Consider the following 21,653-nt stretch of genomic DNA (forward strand, 5'->3'; position numbering starts at 1 on the left):
AAATTAGTAAAAATTTTATAAACTACTCAGGTTGAACTGTTTTGAAACATTCCACAATAAGCAGGTGAATTGGTAACAGGTGGGGGTGGCATGATTAGGTATAAAAGGGGAATCCACCAAAGGCTCAGTTTTTGCAAGCAAAGGTGGGTCGTGGCTCACCACTTTGTGCCAAAGGTTGTTAAGAGAATTGACAATCAGGTCAAAAAGAACGATTCCCAACACAAGATAATTTACGTCATTCACCATCTACCATACATGATATTGTGAAAATATTCAGGGAAGCTGGATACATCTTAGTCTGCGTAGGCCAAGACGGGTGCATGACCTTCGAGCCCACAGATGGTAATGCTTTAGAAACCATCATGATATTGTGATAAATATGGCCACATGGGTGTGGGAGTACTTCGGAAATTGTCGTCACGAAACACAGTCCACCACTGCATCAAGAAATGCTACCTGAAACTTTATTATGCAATATGGAAATCATATATCAATTGTATGCAGAAACACCACCAAGTTCTCTGGGCCTTAGCTCATCTCCGATAGGCCAAGTCAATGGAAAGGTGTCCTGTGGTGAGATGAGTCCATTCTTACACTTTAAATGACCATCCACACTAGTATCGGCAAAGGGTATAAAAACTGTGATTTGCATTTGTGGTAAGGTATCATTAACATGAAGGCATGTATTGGGATTTCAGAGAGACATATGCTGCCACCGTAGCTTTCTAGACACAGAGTGCATGTGCTTGACTGGTCTTAAAGATGAGAGAGATGATCACATACACATGTTGAGCAGCTGAAGTCTTGTATCAGGCAAGAATGGGAAAACTATCCACTGGCAAAATAGCACCAATTAGTATCCTTCTCAGGTCCCAAATGATTAAAACAATTTAGTAATAGGAAAGCTGATGTAACACAGCGCCAAACCTGTCTGTCCAAACCTTTAGCGGGTTGCAAGCATCAATTTCTAAATTCATCTATATAAAATATAAATAACTGAAAATCTTTCCAGTATCCAGTTCTTTGCCAGGTAAATAAAAGTTTCAAGGAATTTTTATTGCACATTACAAAAATACGATGCCATATTAGGGCCACTGTAAAAAAAAAATATTTTTACGTTTTGATTTTAAAGTTTCAATTTAGAGATAAAAGTCGAAATGATTATGAGAATAAAGTCAAAATATTATGGCCAAAGAGTGTGCAGCTGTCATAGGTTTGTCAGTTCAGAGAAGCACAGTGTCAGTACCTGGATCGGCACGCAAGTGCTGAGGGCAGCCTATAATGAGTGTTATTGTGGTTAATCAATAACCTGCGATTATTTTTGAGTCGTTGTTTGTATTGTACGCTTCCATCCACATGACATGATGACTAAACCCGTCAGTGTAACTATTTATAGCAATGCCATACGGCTTAAGTTTACCGTACGAGTTCATAAGGCTCGGTTAAAGTACTGGCGATGAAGCAGATGTCGAGTCCACCAGTGGCGCACATTCTTCTAAATAAACACAGTTTATTGCAGTTTATTTCGACTTTAATCTTAGTCATTTAGACTTTATTTTCAAAATCATTTCGACTTTATTCTCAAAATCATTTCGACTTTATTCTCAAAATCATTTCGACTTTACTCTCAAAATCATTTCGACTTTATTCTCAAAATCATTTCGACTTTATTCTCAAAATCATTTCGACTTTACTCTCAAAATCATTTCGACTTTACTCTCAAAATCATTTCGACTTTATTCTCAAAATCATTTCGACTTTATTCTCAAAATCATTTCGACTTTACTCTCAAAATCATTTCGACTTTACTCTCAAAATCATTTCGACTTTATTCTCAAAATCATTTCGACTTTACTCTCAAAATCATTTCGACTTTATTCTCAAAATCATTTCGACTTTATTCTCAAAATCATTTCGACTTTATTCTCAAAATCATTTCGACTTTACTCTCAAAATCATTTCGACTTTATTCTCAAAATCATTTCGACTTTATTCTCAAAATCATTTCGACTTTATTCTCAAAATCATTTCGACTTTATTCTCAAAATCATTTCGACTTTACTCTCAAAATCGAAACTTTAAAAATATTTTTCTTTAAAGTGGCCCTAATATGCCGTCGTACAAAAATTACCAAACTTTACTAAAAACAGTTCATAGTTGTACTTTAATAGTTATATTGATGTATAGTTTATTTAATTTAATTTCATTTAATTATTAATGAAAGCACAGACTAATAGATCAAGCTAGAACACAGGTTGTTCAACCCAGTGTGAAGAATTTTTAACTTCCTGCTCCTTCATTTGGCTTGTATGCAGCACTGCAAGTGGAAAAAATAACCTAATTGTGCACGGAGCCATGCTTCATCTATCAGGTGAGGGAATTTGTAAAAGAATAATCTCTCTATAGAGGACTGGAGGAAATATTAGTATCTTTTAGACTTACACAGAAAAGTAAAAAAGATGATTTTTCATTTATAACAAACAAGCAGCAAAGTTCATATATGTAATATTGAATAATTATAATGAATGTAAGTACCTTTCCCAGTCAGGAAAACTGCTAAGGCTTTGTCTTGTAAATGTCACAAGGCCAGTGGGTCCTGATGGCGAAACAAGAAATATATAAGTGCAAGTACAGTTAAGTAAAAGATTCAAACAGCAACAATGTGAGGTAGTTAGAGAAGGTCAGTATTTGTTTCCAACAGAAATTCCCTTACAGAACAGATTACATCAGGTCAACATTCAACAGCATCGTTTTTTTTTAAAGCTATCAAGTAAATACACTAAAAATGACAAAATTATGGAAATATGTCACTTTAAACATGCCTTTTCTGGACAGGTAGCCACTGGTTACACAAGATTCATCAGTTCTAGTTGACTGGAATATGATGGGAACTTTGAGTTCAATTTAATTTTGTGTTTGTATGATTTTGTATAAATCCTATTTATTTAAAATATCCTCCAATTTACAATGTTCATTGTAAATAGCGCTATATAAATAATTTGACTTGACTAGTTTAATGTCAAACACAGTCATGGACAATTTTGTATCTCCAATTTACCTCCCTTGCATGTTTTTGGACTGTGGGAGGAAACCGGAGCTCCCAGAGAAAACCTACGCAGACACTTGGAGAACATGCCAACTTCACAAAGAAAGGACCCAGGTGGCTCCATCTAGGAATCGAACCCAGGACTTTCTTGCTGTGAGGCGACAGTGCTCCCCACTGAGTCACAGTGTCGTCCATGCCCTATGTCATGTTCACCAAATCAAGAAAAAAAACTGAAAGTGATGAATCATTGCCAAAGTGGCCATCCAACTAAAATCAACGACTTGCTTGACTAAGTCTAGTATATCACAAAAAAAACCCAGACCAGTCTGAAAGGACATTATGCAATCGGGGCATTTTAACATGGGTGAGATAACCTTGGGTGGTTTTACATTTTGAGTATTACATTTTCCATAACAATCTAAAACCATTAAGTTCAACAAAAGGGAAAACAATTACACATAGGACAGAAGAATTCATGACTGAAATATAAATGCCAGGCTTACTTTGAGCTGTAACCTTTCTGAAATAGCAGAAAAGAGTTTTTAGCTTCTCAAGTTTCCGAGAAGATGATCCCTCGAACAATCTGCAATGTACCAAACATATACAGCTTTTTTAATAACACATTTGATAAAACTTCTGATTAACAATGAAAGGCTGATGTGGCAGTACTGAGATCAGATTAGTTTAGATGACCACCCTGATGAAGAGGTAATTTCAGCCTAGTGCAGAACCACACACTTCTCCCATCCCATCCAGTGTCTCAGACCCACATACACGTGAGCAAAGGAACGCTTCCAGACTAATCCCAACTCGCTTAAAACAACAATCACGTGGCCGCTGTCCTGTGGGCTAAATGATGCACTCAGTGTGTAACCCTGCATAAAGAACGACAGCCTGAGGAACACAAATGTCTTTCTTTAAAAGCCATTAGAGCTGCTGGTCCGCTTTAAAGCTTACAAATAGCTAGTGTTAAGGCTATGTCACGTCACACAGCTTTCTTAATTTGGGGCGGCATGGTCTTCCAAGCTAATCGTAGACTTTCCTTTACTCCTACAAACACCCATTGGGAAACGCATAGGAGGAAAGGAAATTAAATGGTATTTGACGCACTTCAAGCGCTTCAGGATAGGGAAGTACTTGTCTGATACAAACATTTAAACATAGCTTGTTTTCCCCCTATAAAAAATACTACTACATCGTTAACACAACTACAACCCTTGAACTACACACTGGATGTATTATTTATTATTTATCATTTGCACCTGCACTTTACACAAACTGTCATACATATACATATCTGCACAAATACACCGATCAGGCCTAACATTAAAACCACCTCCTTGTTTCTACACTCACTGTCCATTTTATCAGCTCCACTTACCATATAGAAGCACTTTGTAGTTCTGCTGTTTTTCAATGGTCAGGATAATGACATGGTGGTGGTGTGTTAGTGTGTGTTGTGCTGGTATGAGTGAATAAGACACAGCAATGCTGATGGAGTTTTTAAACACCTCGCTGTCACTGCTGGACTGAGAATAGTCAACCAACCAAAAATATTTAGCCAACAGCGCCCCATAGGCAGCGTCCTGTGACCACTGATGAAGGTCTAGAAGATGACCAACTCAAACAGCAGCAATAGATGAGCGATCGTCTCTGACTTCACACCTACAAGGTGGACCAACGAGGTAGGAGTGTCTAATAGAGTGGACAGTGAGTGGACACAGTGTTTAAAAACTCCAGCAGCGCTGCTGTGTCTGATCCACTCATACCAGCACAACACACACTAACACCACCACCATGTCAGTGTCACTGCAGTGCTGAGAATGATCCACCACCCAAATAATACCTGCTCTGTGGTGGTCCTGACCATTGAAGAACAGGGTGAAAGCAGGTTAAAAAGGTATGTAGAGAAACAGATGGACTACAGTCAGTAATTGTAGCTTCTATATATGGCTGATCAGTGTATTTAGTACTTTGTATATAAATGTAATACCACATATGTAAATAACTATAGTTGTAATTATTATATTAATTATAGATATATAAATGTACTGATATCTGTTTTCTTGCACAATGCTACTATTTGCACTTCTGGTAGATGCTAACTGTTGCCAAATTCCTTCCTTCCTTCCTTCCTTCCATCCATCCATCCATCCATCCATCCATAAATAAATAGGGTTTTATAAAAACACCATGCTGACTAATATCAGATCCATCTTGAGTATGTTGTCAAATAACTAAGTACAACTGCAGTATCTCCGTGTAGTCTCGAACCGCGTTACACCTGGCTGGTACCTGTGGTTCCTGATCAGCCCGCTACACACCTCCAGCCACGGCAGAGACTCCGAGCCAGAAACAGAGGAGTTAATACTGTCAGTCTCAGAGCACTGGAATACACACCGTTACCCCAGTCTCATTCTGTGTCAGTCCATATGGCACTGATACAGTGCTCTGTCCACAATAAGACGTTTATTTTAAATGACTTTTTCACTTCTCATGGTTTGGACCTGTTGTTTTTAACTGAGACATGGGCTACAGGTGGTGAATCGGCTAGCGACTCCGCCCCCTTCTTGGAACTTTGCCCAATAGACTGCGGTTTCTTCAGTTTACCTCGGAATACGGGTAGAGGCGGAGGAGTTGCGGTGGTTTTTAAACAGCGTCCGAGATGCCAAATGCTGAATATTGGGACTTTTAAAAGTTTTGAAGCACTTCCATTACTCTGTGCAGTAGTATACAGACCTCCAAAACCACACAGCGACTTTATCACTGAGTTTGCTGAATTCCTTGCTATGATTGTACCTACAGCATTCTGCTTCTTGGTGATTTTAATATTCATGTCTGCTGCCCTGATACATATCAGGTGAATGATTTTAATCAACTACTGGACTATTTTAGTTTTATTCAACATATTCATAAACCCACCCATGTGCAAGGTCACACACTTGATTTGGTGTTTTCATCTGGTTTTGATATTGACAAACTAGATATTGAGGAGGCTAGTTTCTCTGATCATATGCCAGTAGTCTTTAGCTCAACTTTAACTGCGCATTTCCCTGCTCCTGTTTTAGGGCACTGGTCAAGGATTATCACTTCGTCTACATCTAACGATTTTTCCAGAGCCTTTTCTGACATGTTAAAATTGCCCAACTATGGTCAGACTCATGCTAATGTGGATGAGTTAGTTACTTTTTTTAATTATAACTGTTCAACTGTTCTGGATTCTCTTGCCCCTATGAAATTTCAACGCTTAAAACCAAAAGTTCAGCCCTGGTTAAATGCATCCACACAGGAAATTAGACAGGCTTGTAGAAGAGCGGAACGGAAATGGAGAAAGGACAGATTGCAAGTAAGTTTGGATATTTTTTAAGGTTGCCTGGAAGACTATCAGCTAGCTGTTAAGTCTGCTAGAGAGGCATACTTTTCAAGCATAATTGCCAAAAATTACAACAGACCTAAAGTACTGTTCAGTACAATAAATTCTTTACTTAAATCATCACCCGAAGTTGGAAATGTTCCTTCTCCTAGAGTATGTGAAGAGTTTTTAAACTTTTTTGTGGAAAAAACTAAAACAATTAGGTCTGGCATTACTTACTTGGGTATAGATTCTCCACTTCCACCGCCGTGCCCAGGTGTGTTTGAAAAGTTTGAGGCTGTTTCAATCTCCGAATTAACAGATTTGGTGCTGAAAACAAAGCCAACAACCTCCCCACTTGATGTGATACCCCCACAGATAGTTAGTGAGACATTTGATATATTAGGACCTTTTGTCCTGGATATCATTAATACTTCCCTTGCCACTGGTACTGTTCCAGCATGCTTTAAACATGCTGTAGTTACACCTCTGCTCAAAAAGCATAATCTTGATGCTACAGTGGTTAGTAACTATAGGCCGATTTCTAAATTACCATTCTTGGCTAAATTGCTGGAAAAGGTTGTATATTCTCAGCTTTTACCATTTTTGAGTAGAGATGGTATTTTTGAGATTTTTCAATCTGGCTTTAAGTCTATGCACAGCACTGAATCTGCTCTTCTGAAGGTGACAAATGACTTGCTACTTACTGTTGATGAGGGAAATTGTGCCATCCTCATTTTATTGGACCTTAGTTCTGCTTTTGATACTGTTGACCATGACATACTTGTTGGTCGCCTGGAAAAGTGGGTGGGGTTTCAGGGAGAGGCCCTGAATTGGTTCATATCTTATTTTAAGAATAGAACCTTTTCAGTGAATATTAGCAGCTATTTCTCTTCTTCTGCTGATGTCTCTTGTGGTGTTCCACAAGGGTCCATACTAGGGCCCCTCCTTTTTTCTCTCTATATGCTGCCATTGGGTCAAATAATTAGGAAGCACAATGTCAGCTTTCACCTGTATGCTGATGACATACAGCTTTATCTTCCCATTAGACCGAATGACAATGGCTCGTTAACATCTCTTAGCAGTTGTCTTGAGGACATAAAGAGGTGGATGGCTGACAATTTTCTTCAGCTGAATGAAAGCAAGTCAGAGGTTATCGTTTTTGGGGGTCCTCATCACATCAATAGTGTCTCCAATAACCTTGGTCACTTGTCTACATGTGTCAAAACATCTGTGAGAAATCTTGGTGTTATCTTTGACTCTGACCTCCGATTTGATAAACAAATCAACTCTGTGGTAAGGAATAGCTTCTTCCAGCTCAGAAATATTGAGAAGATTAAGCCTTTTCTCTGCTATTCTGACCTGGAAAAAGTTATTCATGCATTCATTTCTGCAAGAATTGACTACTGTAATTCTCTGTATATTGGGATTGGTCAGTCTCTGTTGCGGCGCTTGCAGGTAGTCCAGAATGCAGCAGCAAGGTTACTGACTAATACCAAGAAAAGAAACCATATTACACCAGTCCTTGCCTCACTACATTGGCTGCCTGTTCAGCACAGGATTCAGTTTAAAGTGCTTTTATTTGTTTTTAAAGCGCTTAATGGTCAAGCCCCGGCTTATCTCAGTGGTATGCTTTCTCCCGCAACCGCACAGCGATCTTTAAGATCAGCCACTCAGAACTTGTTGACTGTTCCTAGGGCTCGTTTGAAGCTAAAAGGTGATCGTGCATTTGCAGTTTATGCTCCGAGGCTATGGAACACTCTACCTCCTAATATTCGACAAGCACCTTCGGCTGCTGTTTTAAATCACTCCTAAAAACATACCTTTATAAGCTGGCATTTGAACAGTGAGGAGCTGTGTTAATTTTAATTGTTTAGTCTATTTGTATCTGTTTGATTTTGTCTCTTACTCTGTATTTAAATTTGGTTCTTACTTTTTTAACATAATGTTGTGTTATGTAAGCTTATTCGATGTACAGCACTTTGGTCAACGTAAGTTGTTTTAAGAGTGTTTTATAAATACAATTTACTTACTTACTTACTAACTAACTGTGACAGTGGTGCGACCAAAACATAAATAAATAAATATAATAATAAAATAATTCAGTGATGTCTCTAAATTTCTACAGACAAAATGTATACTGGCATGCATATGTATGGTTTAATACAAATACTTCTCAGTAAGCCAGTCAAGCTGTCATTTTATAAAGAAAGAAAATTGTCAAGGCTGCCAAATAAGCAATCTTGAAATTGACCAGTGCTGAATTTCGGAGAGGCTTAGAAAAAAAAAAAAATCAGTACACTGACAGACAGTCATTCAATTAGAGTGGGCTGCACCATAATGATCGGTATGTCTGGATTCTCCAGCATCTTCCTAAATATTGGGTTTTGCTGGCTACTTCCTGCCCGTGGGCAGAACGGGATGCTGATGCACTGGCTGGCCTCGTGCCTTTGCTGTGCTCATCTAAATAAGCCATCTCACTTAATGCTGCAATCACTCAGGCAATAACAATCTAGTCCACTTTCCCTTCTCTAGCCAGGGGACATGAAGCCCAAAACAGTGGATTCAGCCGGGTGGACATGTGCATGCATGTGTGTGTGTGTGTGTGTGTGTCTAAAGAAAGAATTACTGTGCCGAAAATGCAGCTACATAAGAGAACATGGATTTTTTAAATGTTTGCTTAATATGGGGACACGCCCGTCTTTGCACAATACAAACTGCTTTATTTACACAAAGCACAGTGACCAGCACAAGTCCAGCTAATGCATTCTGGCAAAAGTCAAAACAGTATATTAGATTCGGAGATAAACTGGACAATGCCCAGGCAGAACTCTGCAAGCACCATGTATGCTGGTATGTAATGTTATTGTAGCTACATTTTACCCTTGTAAATTCAATAAGTCTCAGTGTTACTGCTCCAATAGACATCACTTCCCAAACACGACCACCTGGCATAAACTGATTAAAAGATTAACATCGGCAAAATCAGTCACAAACATCTAAATGAATAAGCAATGTGTGTGAAAGTTCCAAAGCAGTACAAATCTAATAAAACCCGTATATCCATGTCAATTAGTTGAAAGTTTCAGTAGAAGACTTTTTTCCCCCTCGAACGGCTGGTCGCAGATTGACTGTGGATGCTCGTTCACTCACAGCTGTCGAACTCATTTAGCCGCTAATATCCACCGTGTTGTAGGGAGTGTAATCAGAGCGGTAACTGTGGCGCACGTCATCATGCACTTACGTATGCATATCGATCGAATTTGTTCAAAAATCATATCACCGTTATTGAAACATTTTCTATCGCGATATATATCGATATCGAATTATTATCCAGCACTACTTTCACACTTGGGAAAATGCAAAACTCTCCGTCCAGCAGGTGCTCAAGTGGCACAGCGATCTAACTCGTGAAAACTGAATCGTCACAGAGCCACCGACCTGACTAGGCATCCACAGAAACTCAAATGGCTGTATTTAAGGGATAAACGTTGGATGGAAATCTCTTTCTGCTTTCTTGCTGCTGTGATATGGCACCTACAGATTGGTCGGTCTACAGATTGGTGTTGGGTCTAGGGCTGAAACGATTCCTCGAAATCATCGATTAAATTTTTTTGCATCAAGGAATCATTTAATCCATACAACTATACACAGCTCACGATGTTACGCACGGATGACTTTCACTTTTGCACAGTGTGTTTACGCTGTGGGCAGGTGATGTGAAGAAGCCGAGGGCTGCGTCCGAAATCTCATACATAAACATTACTTCATCCGGACTTAAACTGGGTACTTTTTGCGTACAGTTCAATCAATACTATGTATTTGGACACGCTCGCTGCTCCTGCGTACTGTTCAGTGTGAACGTAGCGATTTACGACGCAGCCGAGATTTGATAGCGCGGACTGCAAAATATATAAAGAGAGAAAATAGCGAACAGGAGCCTGGACAGAGAAAACCACAGAAAGTTTGAGATCATTTTAAGCTGAAAAGACTCAGAACATCATCCACACCATCAGAGTGTCTTGTTGATATGCTTATCTTCATCGCAACCACCACATGTTTTTTTGAAGACTTAAGCAAACACACATGTACACAAACGCAAATCTACCTCATCTGAGAGATACAATCCTGACAAAACCTCCTACAAATGCCACAAAGCCTCCCAACAAAATATTAAAGGTTTATGTTCTGTGTGAGCTGTAGCTGAAACTTTAAGTTCTGAAAGTTGCACAAATTCGAGGCATTGTTCATGTATTATTGTTTATTATTATTTATGCCTTAGTTTTAGGTTGCCTGTATACATTTTAAAGGTAATTTGATTTATTTTTGATGTATTTGTTTCTGCATTTCAAAAACTTTCTCTTTAAACTGTCCTGTATGCAGGGAATAAAAATGTGCAGTTTGTTTTAAGAGACGCGTCTTATTTAATCTTATATGTATTTATTTTGCTCTTTATTAAAGCAAAAGTATTTCTTATCCGATTACTAGATTAATCGCTGGAATAATCGATAGGATGCTCGATTACAAAAATAATCGATAGTTGCAGCCCTAGTTGGGTCACATGAAGCTTAGAGTGGTTCTCTGTATGTACCCAACACTGTCAGTTGATAAGAAGCAGCTTCAGACTGGACACGTGTCCGTAGGGTCGTGAGGTGATCTGGCTCTCCCTGATCAGATTGGGTATTGTGCAAAAATTACCAAATTTGGAGATAACAGTGGAAAAGTCCAGGAAAAAAAACAATGAATCAAAAACTATAGTAATCAAAGTCTAAGTGTATAGCATTATTAATTTAAAGAAGAGCCTTAACATGAACTACATGTGCTGCAAAAATTGATTCTGCATGTTCTTAGAGGCAGATCAGTCACCATGTTCTGAACTCATTGCTGCCCTTTCATGAACAACTGCCTAATACTTTAAAGGATTAATTACAATAGCTTCCAACATTTAACCCAACATAGTATAAATAAAAAAAAAGTAAAGTAAAGTTAAATAATTTACCCTTGCGTTCTGCTGCTATTGACTTTACTGCCGTGTTCTTTGGGGACCCAGAGACCCCAGTGTTGTGTTGGTAGAATAAAATGAATCAAATTACCCAGAGAGAAAGAGAGAGGGGTGGGAGAGTTGTTAGTATTATTGTGTTGGCCCCCCTTTTGCTGCCAAAACAGCCCTGCAACTGCGATGCACTGTGTATTCTGACACCTTTCTATCAGAACCAGCATTAACTTCTTCATCAATCTGAGCTACAGTAGCTCGTCTGTTGGATCTGACCACACGGGCCAGCCTTCGCTCCCCACGTGCATCACTGAGCCTTGGCTGCCCATGACCCAGTCGCCAGTTTACCTGGTGTTCCTTCCCTGGACCACTTTTGATAGATACTGACCACTGCAGACCGGGAACACCCCACAAGAGCTGCAGTTTTGGAGATGCTCTGACCCAGTCATCTAGCCATCACAATTTGGCCCTTGTCAAACTCACTCAAATCCTTACACTTGTTCATTTTTCCTGCTTCTAACATCAACTTTGAGGATAAAACTGAGGCACAAACTAAGTATTTTCTCTGATCAATATCTGTTGATATAAAAGTTGTCAAGAGCAGTGATGCCTTGAGTAATGATCATGCGTAATAAATTACCTGTAGAAATTAATCTCGGGGTAGTTGAAGTACTCGGACCTGCGCGAGTTGCGTCTGGGAAACGTACAGAAAAAAGCGTTGGCCAGCAGGCAGGCAATTTGTTCCTGAGACAGAGTCAGGGACTGATTCATGTTCTGCTTAAGCAGTGGGATTGGCTGCAAAAAATGGAAAGTGAAGGAAGAGAGAAAAAAACATAATTAGTTTAGCAACTGACCAAATAGGCCAGCAGAATTACATTAAGTAAACTGCCATGAGTAATTACAGTAGCCGGCTGGATTCTAGCATAACCAGCAGTGGGTATTATGTGCCATTCGTCTTGCCTGCATGTACCTAAAGACCTTCTTAAGGGCAATACATGTGACTAATCAACACCAGCATTAATAACCTGTTCATACATAAATAAAAATTGTTTAATAAGAAAATGCATGACCTTCTAACAGAAATTTTATCTGCCTAAACACAGAAAGATCCTATTCATATTACTTTAATATCTGGTTAAATGTGTGTGTACGCACACAGACACCACATGTGCATGTCAAACTCTCATTTCAAAACCACAGACACTATGATTTCCATTAAGCCAAAAGCTAGCATTGCAAATCATGATTCTAGGCTTGTGTGCAGCTGCCTGACCATGGAACCCCAATTCGTAATGTTCCCCATGAACAGGTTTACTGGTTTGCTTTAAATTCGGCAGTGAGTTTTGCAAACAAGCACCACCAGTCACCTCACTTCAGCCACTGCACACATTTTTTCATGAGCTTGTGTAATGTTCCATTGAGCAGCTGAGCTGTGATTGCTCCTAGATCCTTTCAAATGATAATAATAACACAGCCAAGGCTGCTCTAGCCAGGACTGAATGCTGATAAACTACCGGTCAGAATGCTGTAATAATACTGAAAGTCAGTGTTTGTCTGTGTATTGTGTGGCTGTAATATTGAAATTCACTCATTCACCAAAAAAAAAAAAATTGCGTCATGCTTTCACTCCACCAATGCCGATCCCTGCTCTGATTGAGGAGAACGAAGCTAACCCACGCCCCCTCCGACACGTGGGAAGCAACCGTATGCATCTTATCACCTACACTTGGACGAGTGCAGTGCAGCTCAGCACTGTGTAGGGAGAGACACACCCTGACAGCACTCTTTTCTCATCTCTGTGCAGTCGTCATCAATCAGCCAGCAGAGGTCGCAATTGCACTTGAGAGAGAGAGAGACCCCATCCGGCTTAGTCCCGCCCTTATCTGAACAACAGGCCAATCGTTGTTCATGTGGCCGCTCAGCCTAGCCGGCAGGCAGAGCTGAGATTCGATACGATGTATTCGAGATCCCAGCTCTGGTTCCAGCGTGTGTTTTTACCGCTGCGCCACCTGAGCAGCCCCACGTTGTGTCTATCTTGATAAACAAAATTGTGCTTAATGCAGTGATTTGTTTACATTTAATCCAATAAACAGTTACCATTTACTTATGAAAGCTGATTAAACAGTGGTAGCCTAGTGGGAATAACTTTGGACTATCAATCCAAAGGTTGACAGATGGAATCTAGTGGTTATGGTACTGGCCTAGTAAGCAGAAGGTTGCTGGTTCAAATCCCACCACTGCCAGGTTGCCACTGATGGGTCCTTGAGCCAGGCCCTTAATTCTCAATTGCTTGGACTTTAAACTGTCCGCTAAATGGCAAAAATGTAAATTTAAATGTAAATGAATCTCAGCTCTGCTATACAGCCACTGTTGGGCCCTTGAGCAAGGTACTTAACCTTCTCAGCTACAGCAGCGCCATACAATGGCTGACCCCAGCTCTGACCCCAGCTTCCAAACGAGCTGGGATACGCGGAAAAAGAAGAGTTATAGTGTACACCTGTATATGTATAAATGACAAATAAAGGCATTCTATTCTATTCTAAAAGTGGGGTAAATATGATCAAACTTAAAATGTATACACAACGTTAATTTCGTAAACATTTGGCAACTAATCCTCAAGACGCCATTACAGACCTTCGTCCAAGTGTGCAGGGCAGTAAAGCAGTTGCTGAATGGGTTTCTTTAGCCTCCATTAGCACTGCTCTTAATGAGGCAGCTGCAGATGTTGCAGTGAACCTCACAAACCAGCTCCTGCACCAAGCAGCCCTGAGAACCTGTTAACCTAGCACAGCGCCAACCGCTATCTCGTTTTCATTGCAATATGGTTAAAGTGTATGTATTTGGAACTTACCTGGGTACAAATCCTGGGGGTGTTCAGAACTAACTCCACCATTTTTGGCAGAACAACATCAAACAGTTGTTGCACCTCTGGATAATCCAGCCCCTATTGGAGATAAACAGTGTTCATGAACTGGATCAGCAACAGGTCAGACAAAACAAAGAACTCATAATACATCTAGATTTCTACTTTGACAACTACAACTAATTAGTGCCTTTGGTTCCCAAATGATGTCAGATAAACGATTACAATAAATGATAACATTTAACCCTTTAAAGAAATAAGGATTTAGATTTTGATTGATACAGCAAATGAACAAAGAAATGAATAATGTAATTTCATCAAGTGTAGCAGGTCCCTTTGTTAATACTAAAGCTGGGTGGTTCCTGAATCACCCGAGTTAATGATTCTAATCTTCGTACTGAATCAGGAATCACGAGTCCGAGGTCTCAATTAACCCGGATCTTATGAGTCCTCTGACTGGCTGCTGCTAAGTACACAAGGCGAGTGAGCAGACTCACTGGAAACACCGCGTAGTGTGATTTGGCTGAACCGACTTCACTCCAGTCCGTGAATCCAAGTAATAAGTTAAATATTCCAATAAACAAGCGGTTAAACACACTGGTGTTCGTTATGTGGCTGATTTTATGCACATGCTATTATTATTAATATCAGTAGTAGTGGTATAGATTAGTAATGCAGCATATTTTCTTGCAAAACAACAACAAAATATAGTTATATTATTATTAAAATGCAAATGCTTACAGACTCCTTAAGGACTGTACCACTTAAGGAGTATCATAACCTTCAAGCAGTAAATTAATCGCAGTCAAGATGTCAGTACAAGTGACTCAAGTGAACCGGATCACATTACTGAGTGACTCAGAGTCCATAAAATGAACCAAATTTACCGCCACTAGTTAATACTGCCATGACAGATCTTAAAACCTACTGCTAGTGTGTATGGCCTAAAGTTGGGTTAAAACATGATTAACCCATTGGGAACTAGTGGAAACTCAATAACCACCCATAATTTGCTTCAGCCATGATGTGTTGTATAAACACCATCCAGATAGTCAAGCGTTTAAAGTTCATTGCAACCATGTTGAAAACTGAGGAGCTGCCACCAATCCTAGAGATCATTTCATTGCATCAAGAGGACAACAAGTATAACGAGATTTCCAAGACCTTTAATATTCCTAGAGACACCATTGGAAAAATTTTCCAGAAGTACCAAATTTACAGCGCAGCAGCAGAACTGCCTTGTGATGGGAGAAAGCTCAAAATCTCGTTTTTCTGCTGCAGGAACTGGCAATCTTGACCATGTGACTGGTCTTATGGATTCACAGAAGTACCAAGGCATTTTGAAAAGGAAGGTTATACAATCTGTTGTGAAATTGAATCCTGGTGATAAATGGAAATTCCAGCAAGACGATAGATAGAATAGAATGAATAGAAAGCCTTTATTTGTCATATATACATATACACATGTATAGTACAACAAAAAATTTTCTTCGCATATCCCAGCTCGTTTGGAAGCTGGGGTCAGAGCGCAGGGTCAGCCATTGTACGACGCCCCTGGAGCAGAGAGGGTTAAGGGCCTTGCTTAAGGGCCTAGCAGTGACTGCATGGCAGAGCCGGAATTCAAACTATCAACCTTTCAGTTGATAGCCCAAAGCCCTACCCACTAGGCTACCAATGTCCCAATGATGATCCCAAGCACACTGCCAAGTTCGTCAACCAAAGCTTGGTTAAGGAATCAGTCCTGGAATATCCTGGAGGGGCCATCTCCTTAGTCTCCAGAGTAAATCCCATGGATAATCATTGGTGGGATTTAAAGTAAGCAGTTGCAGTGCAAAAGCCATCAAACCTCAATGAACTAGAAGCTTTTACATGAGAAGAAGACACCAAGATTCCACAAGAGCTTGTTAGCACTTACTGAAATTGCTTATTAGGGGTAATCAAGACAAAGGTCTTGAGGTCCACTAAGTACTGAGGGCTGGGGTTTGTTTGTTTGTTTATTAGGATCTTAACGTCATGTTTTACACTCTTTGGTTACATTTCCTGACAGAAACGATAGTTACTCATTACACAAGATGTATCAGTTCACATAGTTATATCGAACACAGTCATGTCACAGTCATGGACAATTTAGTATCTCCAATTCACCTCACTTGCATGTCTTTGAACTGTGGGAGGAAACCGGAGCTCCCGGAGAAAACCCACGCAGACAGGGGAGAACATGCAAACTCCACACCGCCCCACCTGGGGATCGAACCCAGGACCTTCTTGCTGTGAGGCGACAGTGCTACCTACTTAATGAAGAACTAGATGTTTTTTTTTAATTTAAATTCAAAATGATGTTAACATGATCAAAATTGCTGATATGCATCAATAAATATTCTTAATCTGTTAACTGAGACTTCTTGTACATTTCTAATCTGTGTAAGGCAATGGGGGAATATTTCCACATGATACTGTCTTTAAATAATTTGCAAATAATCTTTTATATCTTTTTAATCAATAAGTTTATCATCATCATCATCATCATTTGCCTAGGAATGCCTGGGGATCCCACCAGAAAAGCTGGTTAAAGCAGCAAGAGACAAAAACGTCTGGACCCTGAATGGACAAGTGGAATTGTTTTCTCATTTAAAAAATAAAACCAACCTCCTAGGGAAAGACCTTTATTAGAGTTTTAAATCTGTAAAGATGGTAACAAATGAAGCTCCTGTGTACAGAGTTCACAAAAACCTTACTGTGCAAGTTAAAAGGAAATCCCATGAAAGGAGATGGAGAATGACATCACTGGAGTAGTAGTGAAAATAGTGGCAGTAGGATCGTTTTCACGTCACTTTTGCTACAGCTAAAATATGGTCACGCAGCCGTGCCATACATCACGCCACACAAACAGCGCTGCTTTGCAATATATAGGTTTATTCTGAGGGAATTCGAGCTGGACTAGCTGGCTCAGCAGTCAAGTTTGATTTCAGCACAAACTAATATGCTGCTGTTTTATCATCGCCGGGATTTAAAGGCAGATTTACTGCACTTATTTAAAAAAATATATAGGCTGCGATTGTCAATGAGATCAGTCACCGGGCTCGTTTCATCAAGGTTACTGGGCAAGCTCGGCTGATTAAATGGGATACCTGGAACAGACACAAGCGGCTGAGTGGCAAAATGCAGCGGAGAGAACTTCTGGACAGGAAGGACTGACTGACAATTTAGCCAGAGAACATTTATACAGCGGCTAAGAAGGCCTGACTAAACACTGCCATAAGTAATGACCCAGCTGACATCATAAAACGCTCCTCTGGGCATAATGAATTAGGCTGGCTGACAGGGCGAACTAGACGGTGCTGAAGTAGCAAGAGTTAAAGCTTTCTAAATCGAAGCATCCTCATTTGCTCACCTCCACAACTCTCTATCTGGCCATGTAGCTTAAAGGACTCGCTACACTAACAGCTCCTGTCTGCTCTGTCGAGACTCGACCCGTCTACTAATGTACGCTTTACAACTATTTATTTATTTGGGTTTCAATGCCATAATTAACACATATTTGTCATTTAATGGCAAAAAAATAAGTATTATGGGTGTGTTCGAAAACCTAGGGAGCTGCCTTGCTGTCTTACTGCCTACATAGGCAGCTGCCTTAGTAAAGAGGATTCTAATAAGTCATTGACTTATAAGTCCAGTTATTAGAACGCACTACTTAGACAGCGATTTCATCAGTTTTCGCTTACTAGCCTCATGCCATTCAAACCAATTGGATGGGGTGGCACAACGCGCTAGCATGTCAACTAACTTCTCCCTTCGTGTACCGAAAACAGTTAAATTCGCTGACAAGCCCGAACATGCAAATAAAAACACTTGTGCACCTTTATATAAATTAAAAATCAATAATAATTTATTAACGTTCGAAAATAACTCAATTCGTTTGTCTGCACCGTCTGCCATGTTGTTTTATTTTTCTGTGAGAAAAGTTGTGCCGCATTGAATGCTGGGATTGCCAGGCAGTATCGGATGCTCACTGGTTCTTAAGTCAAAATAGCGTTGAAGTTTTAAGATACCTTAGTAGTGAGGATATTAAGGCATCTACGATTTCGAACAGCCTCCTTCTCAGGAGCGCGCACAGGATGGCGTAAAATGCTGCCTATGTAGAGAGCTCAGTTTTCGAACACACACAATGTTACATTTACATTTACGGCATTTAGCAGACGCTCTTATCCAGAGCGACGTACAGAATTGCTTCCATAGTGAACATTACCTTACTGTAGTTTAAGTAGACAACAGTCCAAGTACACAAATCTGCTAAAACCTGTTAGAACCAATTTTTTTAATTTGTATTAGTGAGTGTTAGTAAGTAAGTACAAGTCAGCATAAGTGTTTAGTAAAGAGTTTGGTTTTTAATCGTTTTTTAAAGACAGCAAGAGACTCAGATGTTTGGACAGACAGAGGAAGTTTGTTCCACCACTTGGGTGCAAGTACAGAGAAGAGCCTTGACGCTTGTCTTCCTCGAGTCCTGGTGGAGGATCAAGTCGAGCGAGACTAGTGGTCCGGAGGTTGAGTGGTACAGAGCGGGGTTTTATTAGACCACGAAGGAAGCTTGGGGCTGGTTCATTTTTGGTTTTGTAGGCGAGCATCAGTGTTTTAAACTGAATGCGTGCAGCTACAGGAAGCCAGTTTCAGTTTAATTTATTGTCTTTATATTTTAGTATATTTTTATTTTCGTTTTTATGGTTACAAGATAGGTTAGAAATGTTCTTGTGTTGTCTTGTGTAAAAGTTTCTTTTATGGCATCAGGCATGTGTACTTGTTCTCTTTCCTTGTTGTATTTGGGGCACCACTTTACAACTAAATAATAAAAATCAGGCAAAAGGGAAGCTGCATCCTATAAAAGATGTTCAAAAAGTGTCCAGAAGCTACATTACCATCCACAATCTAATTTCTGTGAACCATACTGCATGAATGTAATAGAAAATCCCACCAAGGAGGAAAATTGGCTAGACAAATGTTTTTGCTAACAGAGGGCTTTCTACAAAGCTGGCATTGCTGACATTCATCAGTAACTACTGCAATGACACTTTCATTTCAACAAAGACAGGTTCTGATTTGTATTTCGTTACCCTTCATTGTCCCTAAAAATGATCAGAAAGTACCTAGCTGCTACATTATCCAATAAAGTAACATATTTTATGCAGTCAATGTGTATGACATGGCTCAGATCATCCATGTAAACATAAGAACCATTCCAGTCCACCCCTCCATTGAAGTCTGTAATACTTGCCTGTAAAGAGCTAACTTCAGTATGAGTATTACATTAATATTGGAATCTGCAAATACTATCAGCTGTGGTATGTAAAACAAAACAAAAATGAGGGGAAAAAGACTCTGGGCATCCAGTGAGATTGCAGTGACCACTGCTAATAAAGTAAAATATTGAAAGTTTGTGTGTTAACATTGATAAACATATACACCAATCAGCCATAACAGTAAAACCACCTTTTTGTTTCTACACTCACTGTTCATTTTATCAGCTCCACTTATCATATAGAAGCACTTTGTAGTTCTACAATTACTGACTGTAGTCCATCTGTTTCTCTACATACTTTTTTAACCTCCTTTTACTCTGTTCTTCAATGGTCAGGACCCCCACAGGACCACTACAGAGCAGGTATTATTTGGGTGGTGGATCATTCTCAGCACTGCAGTAACACTGACATGGTGGTGGTGTGTTAGTGTGTGTTGTGCTGGTATGAGTGGATCAGACACAGCAATGGTGACAGAGTTTTTGAACACCTCATTTTTGTAGAAAAGTGATAGAAACAGTGGACAGTAGTAGCCCAGTGGGTTGAGCTTTAGGCTATCAAACGGAAAGTTTTGGGTTTCAATCCTGGCTCTGCCACCATTGGACCCTTGAGCAAGATCCTTAATCATCTTGGTTCCAAAGATGCTCTGCAATGGCTGACCCTGCACTCTTACCCCAGCATCAGTTGCACATGGGGTTTTGGAATATGATGTTCAACAAGCCATGTGTCATGGTCAGGTGTACACATTTTTCTGGTTCTATATTATTTATTGGTCATACCACCCAGCCCAAAATAATTCAACTGATATACAGTATGTGAATTAAGTTTTTCAGTAGTCACAAACTATACATGGTCACACCCTAAAGCAATGCATCATGGGTGAAATACCACATAACCACACACTTTAGATCTTATAATTCTTCAACAGATGTTACTTTAAAGGGTTTATTGAAGAACTGATCTTAATCATATATGCTTTATCAGAATAAGCAGCCCTTTTTGTTTGCTTTCGGCCTGATTAGGCTTTTTATAGATATAAAGAGCCACTTTAATTAAAGTGCTATTAAAAGCCAGCTATTGATCACCACAGAATGACACTGCTCAGCAAAATGATTTGAAGCAGTAAGGAATTGTGCTGTACTTTTGGCAGACTCCCATAGCTTGATTAATTAGAACAAGTGACAGGGATATAAATGCTGTTGGACCATTAGTTTATGACTGAGCATAATTCACTACCCTCCTACTTACCATATATGGTAGAATAATTCACTGGTATTTAAGCTGAAGAAGTCACTGCTGGATTAAAACTGTCAGTTAAGATGGTCATGTGAACTTATTATCAACATTTGACAGTCAAAATATGAACTGAGGTGAGCTCTTTAGAGACTTTCTGGGGGCACTGCAAAAATTTAGCAGATACTCTAGCAAATAGTCGCCCATTGAAATATTAAACAAATTAATTGGCTTTATTATTAATATTCTGGTTAAACTACATTTCTCAGTTATAAGATACATGTCATTCTTTTTCCTGAGAGACTTTCTATTTATTTTCCCCCTTTTTACCCCACATTATCATATCCAATTCCAACCTTGCTCCCACTGCCACAGACTGACTATTAAGCACCCCCTTCAAAATGCGCTGCTACAGACTGCTCCATTTTACCATTTAGAGACAGGGTCTCTCAGACAGCAGTGTTAAGTACAGATAGCCATGCTTGTGCCCAAGTACAGGCACCTCAATTGGCCAGTAAAGGCCATAATTGCAGAACTGATGAGGAATCCGTGTAGGCGGCAGACCGACCAACAGAACAGCTGAGATTTGAGCTCAGATTGCAGTAGTGGTGGGCTGGCGTATTAAACCGCTGCACCACTCAAGCGCCAGAACTTTCCTTTTAAAATAAAGTTCAACCAACCAAACAGCAACCAAGTATTACATTTCAGTTTTTAACTCTCACTAAAGGCTGTTTATAATCAGATTCTGGATTTCTCAATGGTTGGCTGGTTGGAAGAGGATTACATTTTCGGCATTTAGCAGACACTTTTATACAAAGCGACTTACAGTACTGTGATGGTATACTGTCATAGCAATTGAGGGTTAAGGGCCTTGCTCA

General features: G+C 39.7%; 1 protein-coding gene across 2 annotated transcripts in view; it reads right to left on the reverse strand.

Annotated features, from left to right (window-relative positions):
* parga (poly (ADP-ribose) glycohydrolase a) overlaps positions 1 to 21,653 on the reverse strand; it is a 60,766-nt gene that overhangs the window by 19,367 nt on the left and 19,746 nt on the right. For both annotated transcript variants that reach the window (XM_062996186.1, XM_062996187.1), the window contains exons 8-11: positions 14,243 to 14,335; positions 12,032 to 12,186; positions 3,550 to 3,629; positions 2,536 to 2,596 (exon numbers count right to left, since the gene is read on the reverse strand). In XM_062996186.1, coding sequence (XP_062852256.1) covers positions 2,536 to 2,596; positions 3,550 to 3,629; positions 12,032 to 12,186; positions 14,243 to 14,335 — 389 coding nt within the window. The remainder of the gene's footprint in view (positions 1 to 2,535; positions 2,597 to 3,549; positions 3,630 to 12,031; positions 12,187 to 14,242; positions 14,336 to 21,653) is intronic.

This window comes from Trichomycterus rosablanca, chromosome 5 (genome assembly GCF_030014385.1).
Source record: "Trichomycterus rosablanca isolate fTriRos1 chromosome 5, fTriRos1.hap1, whole genome shotgun sequence".
Taxonomy (NCBI): Eukaryota; Metazoa; Chordata; class Actinopteri; order Siluriformes; family Trichomycteridae; genus Trichomycterus; species Trichomycterus rosablanca.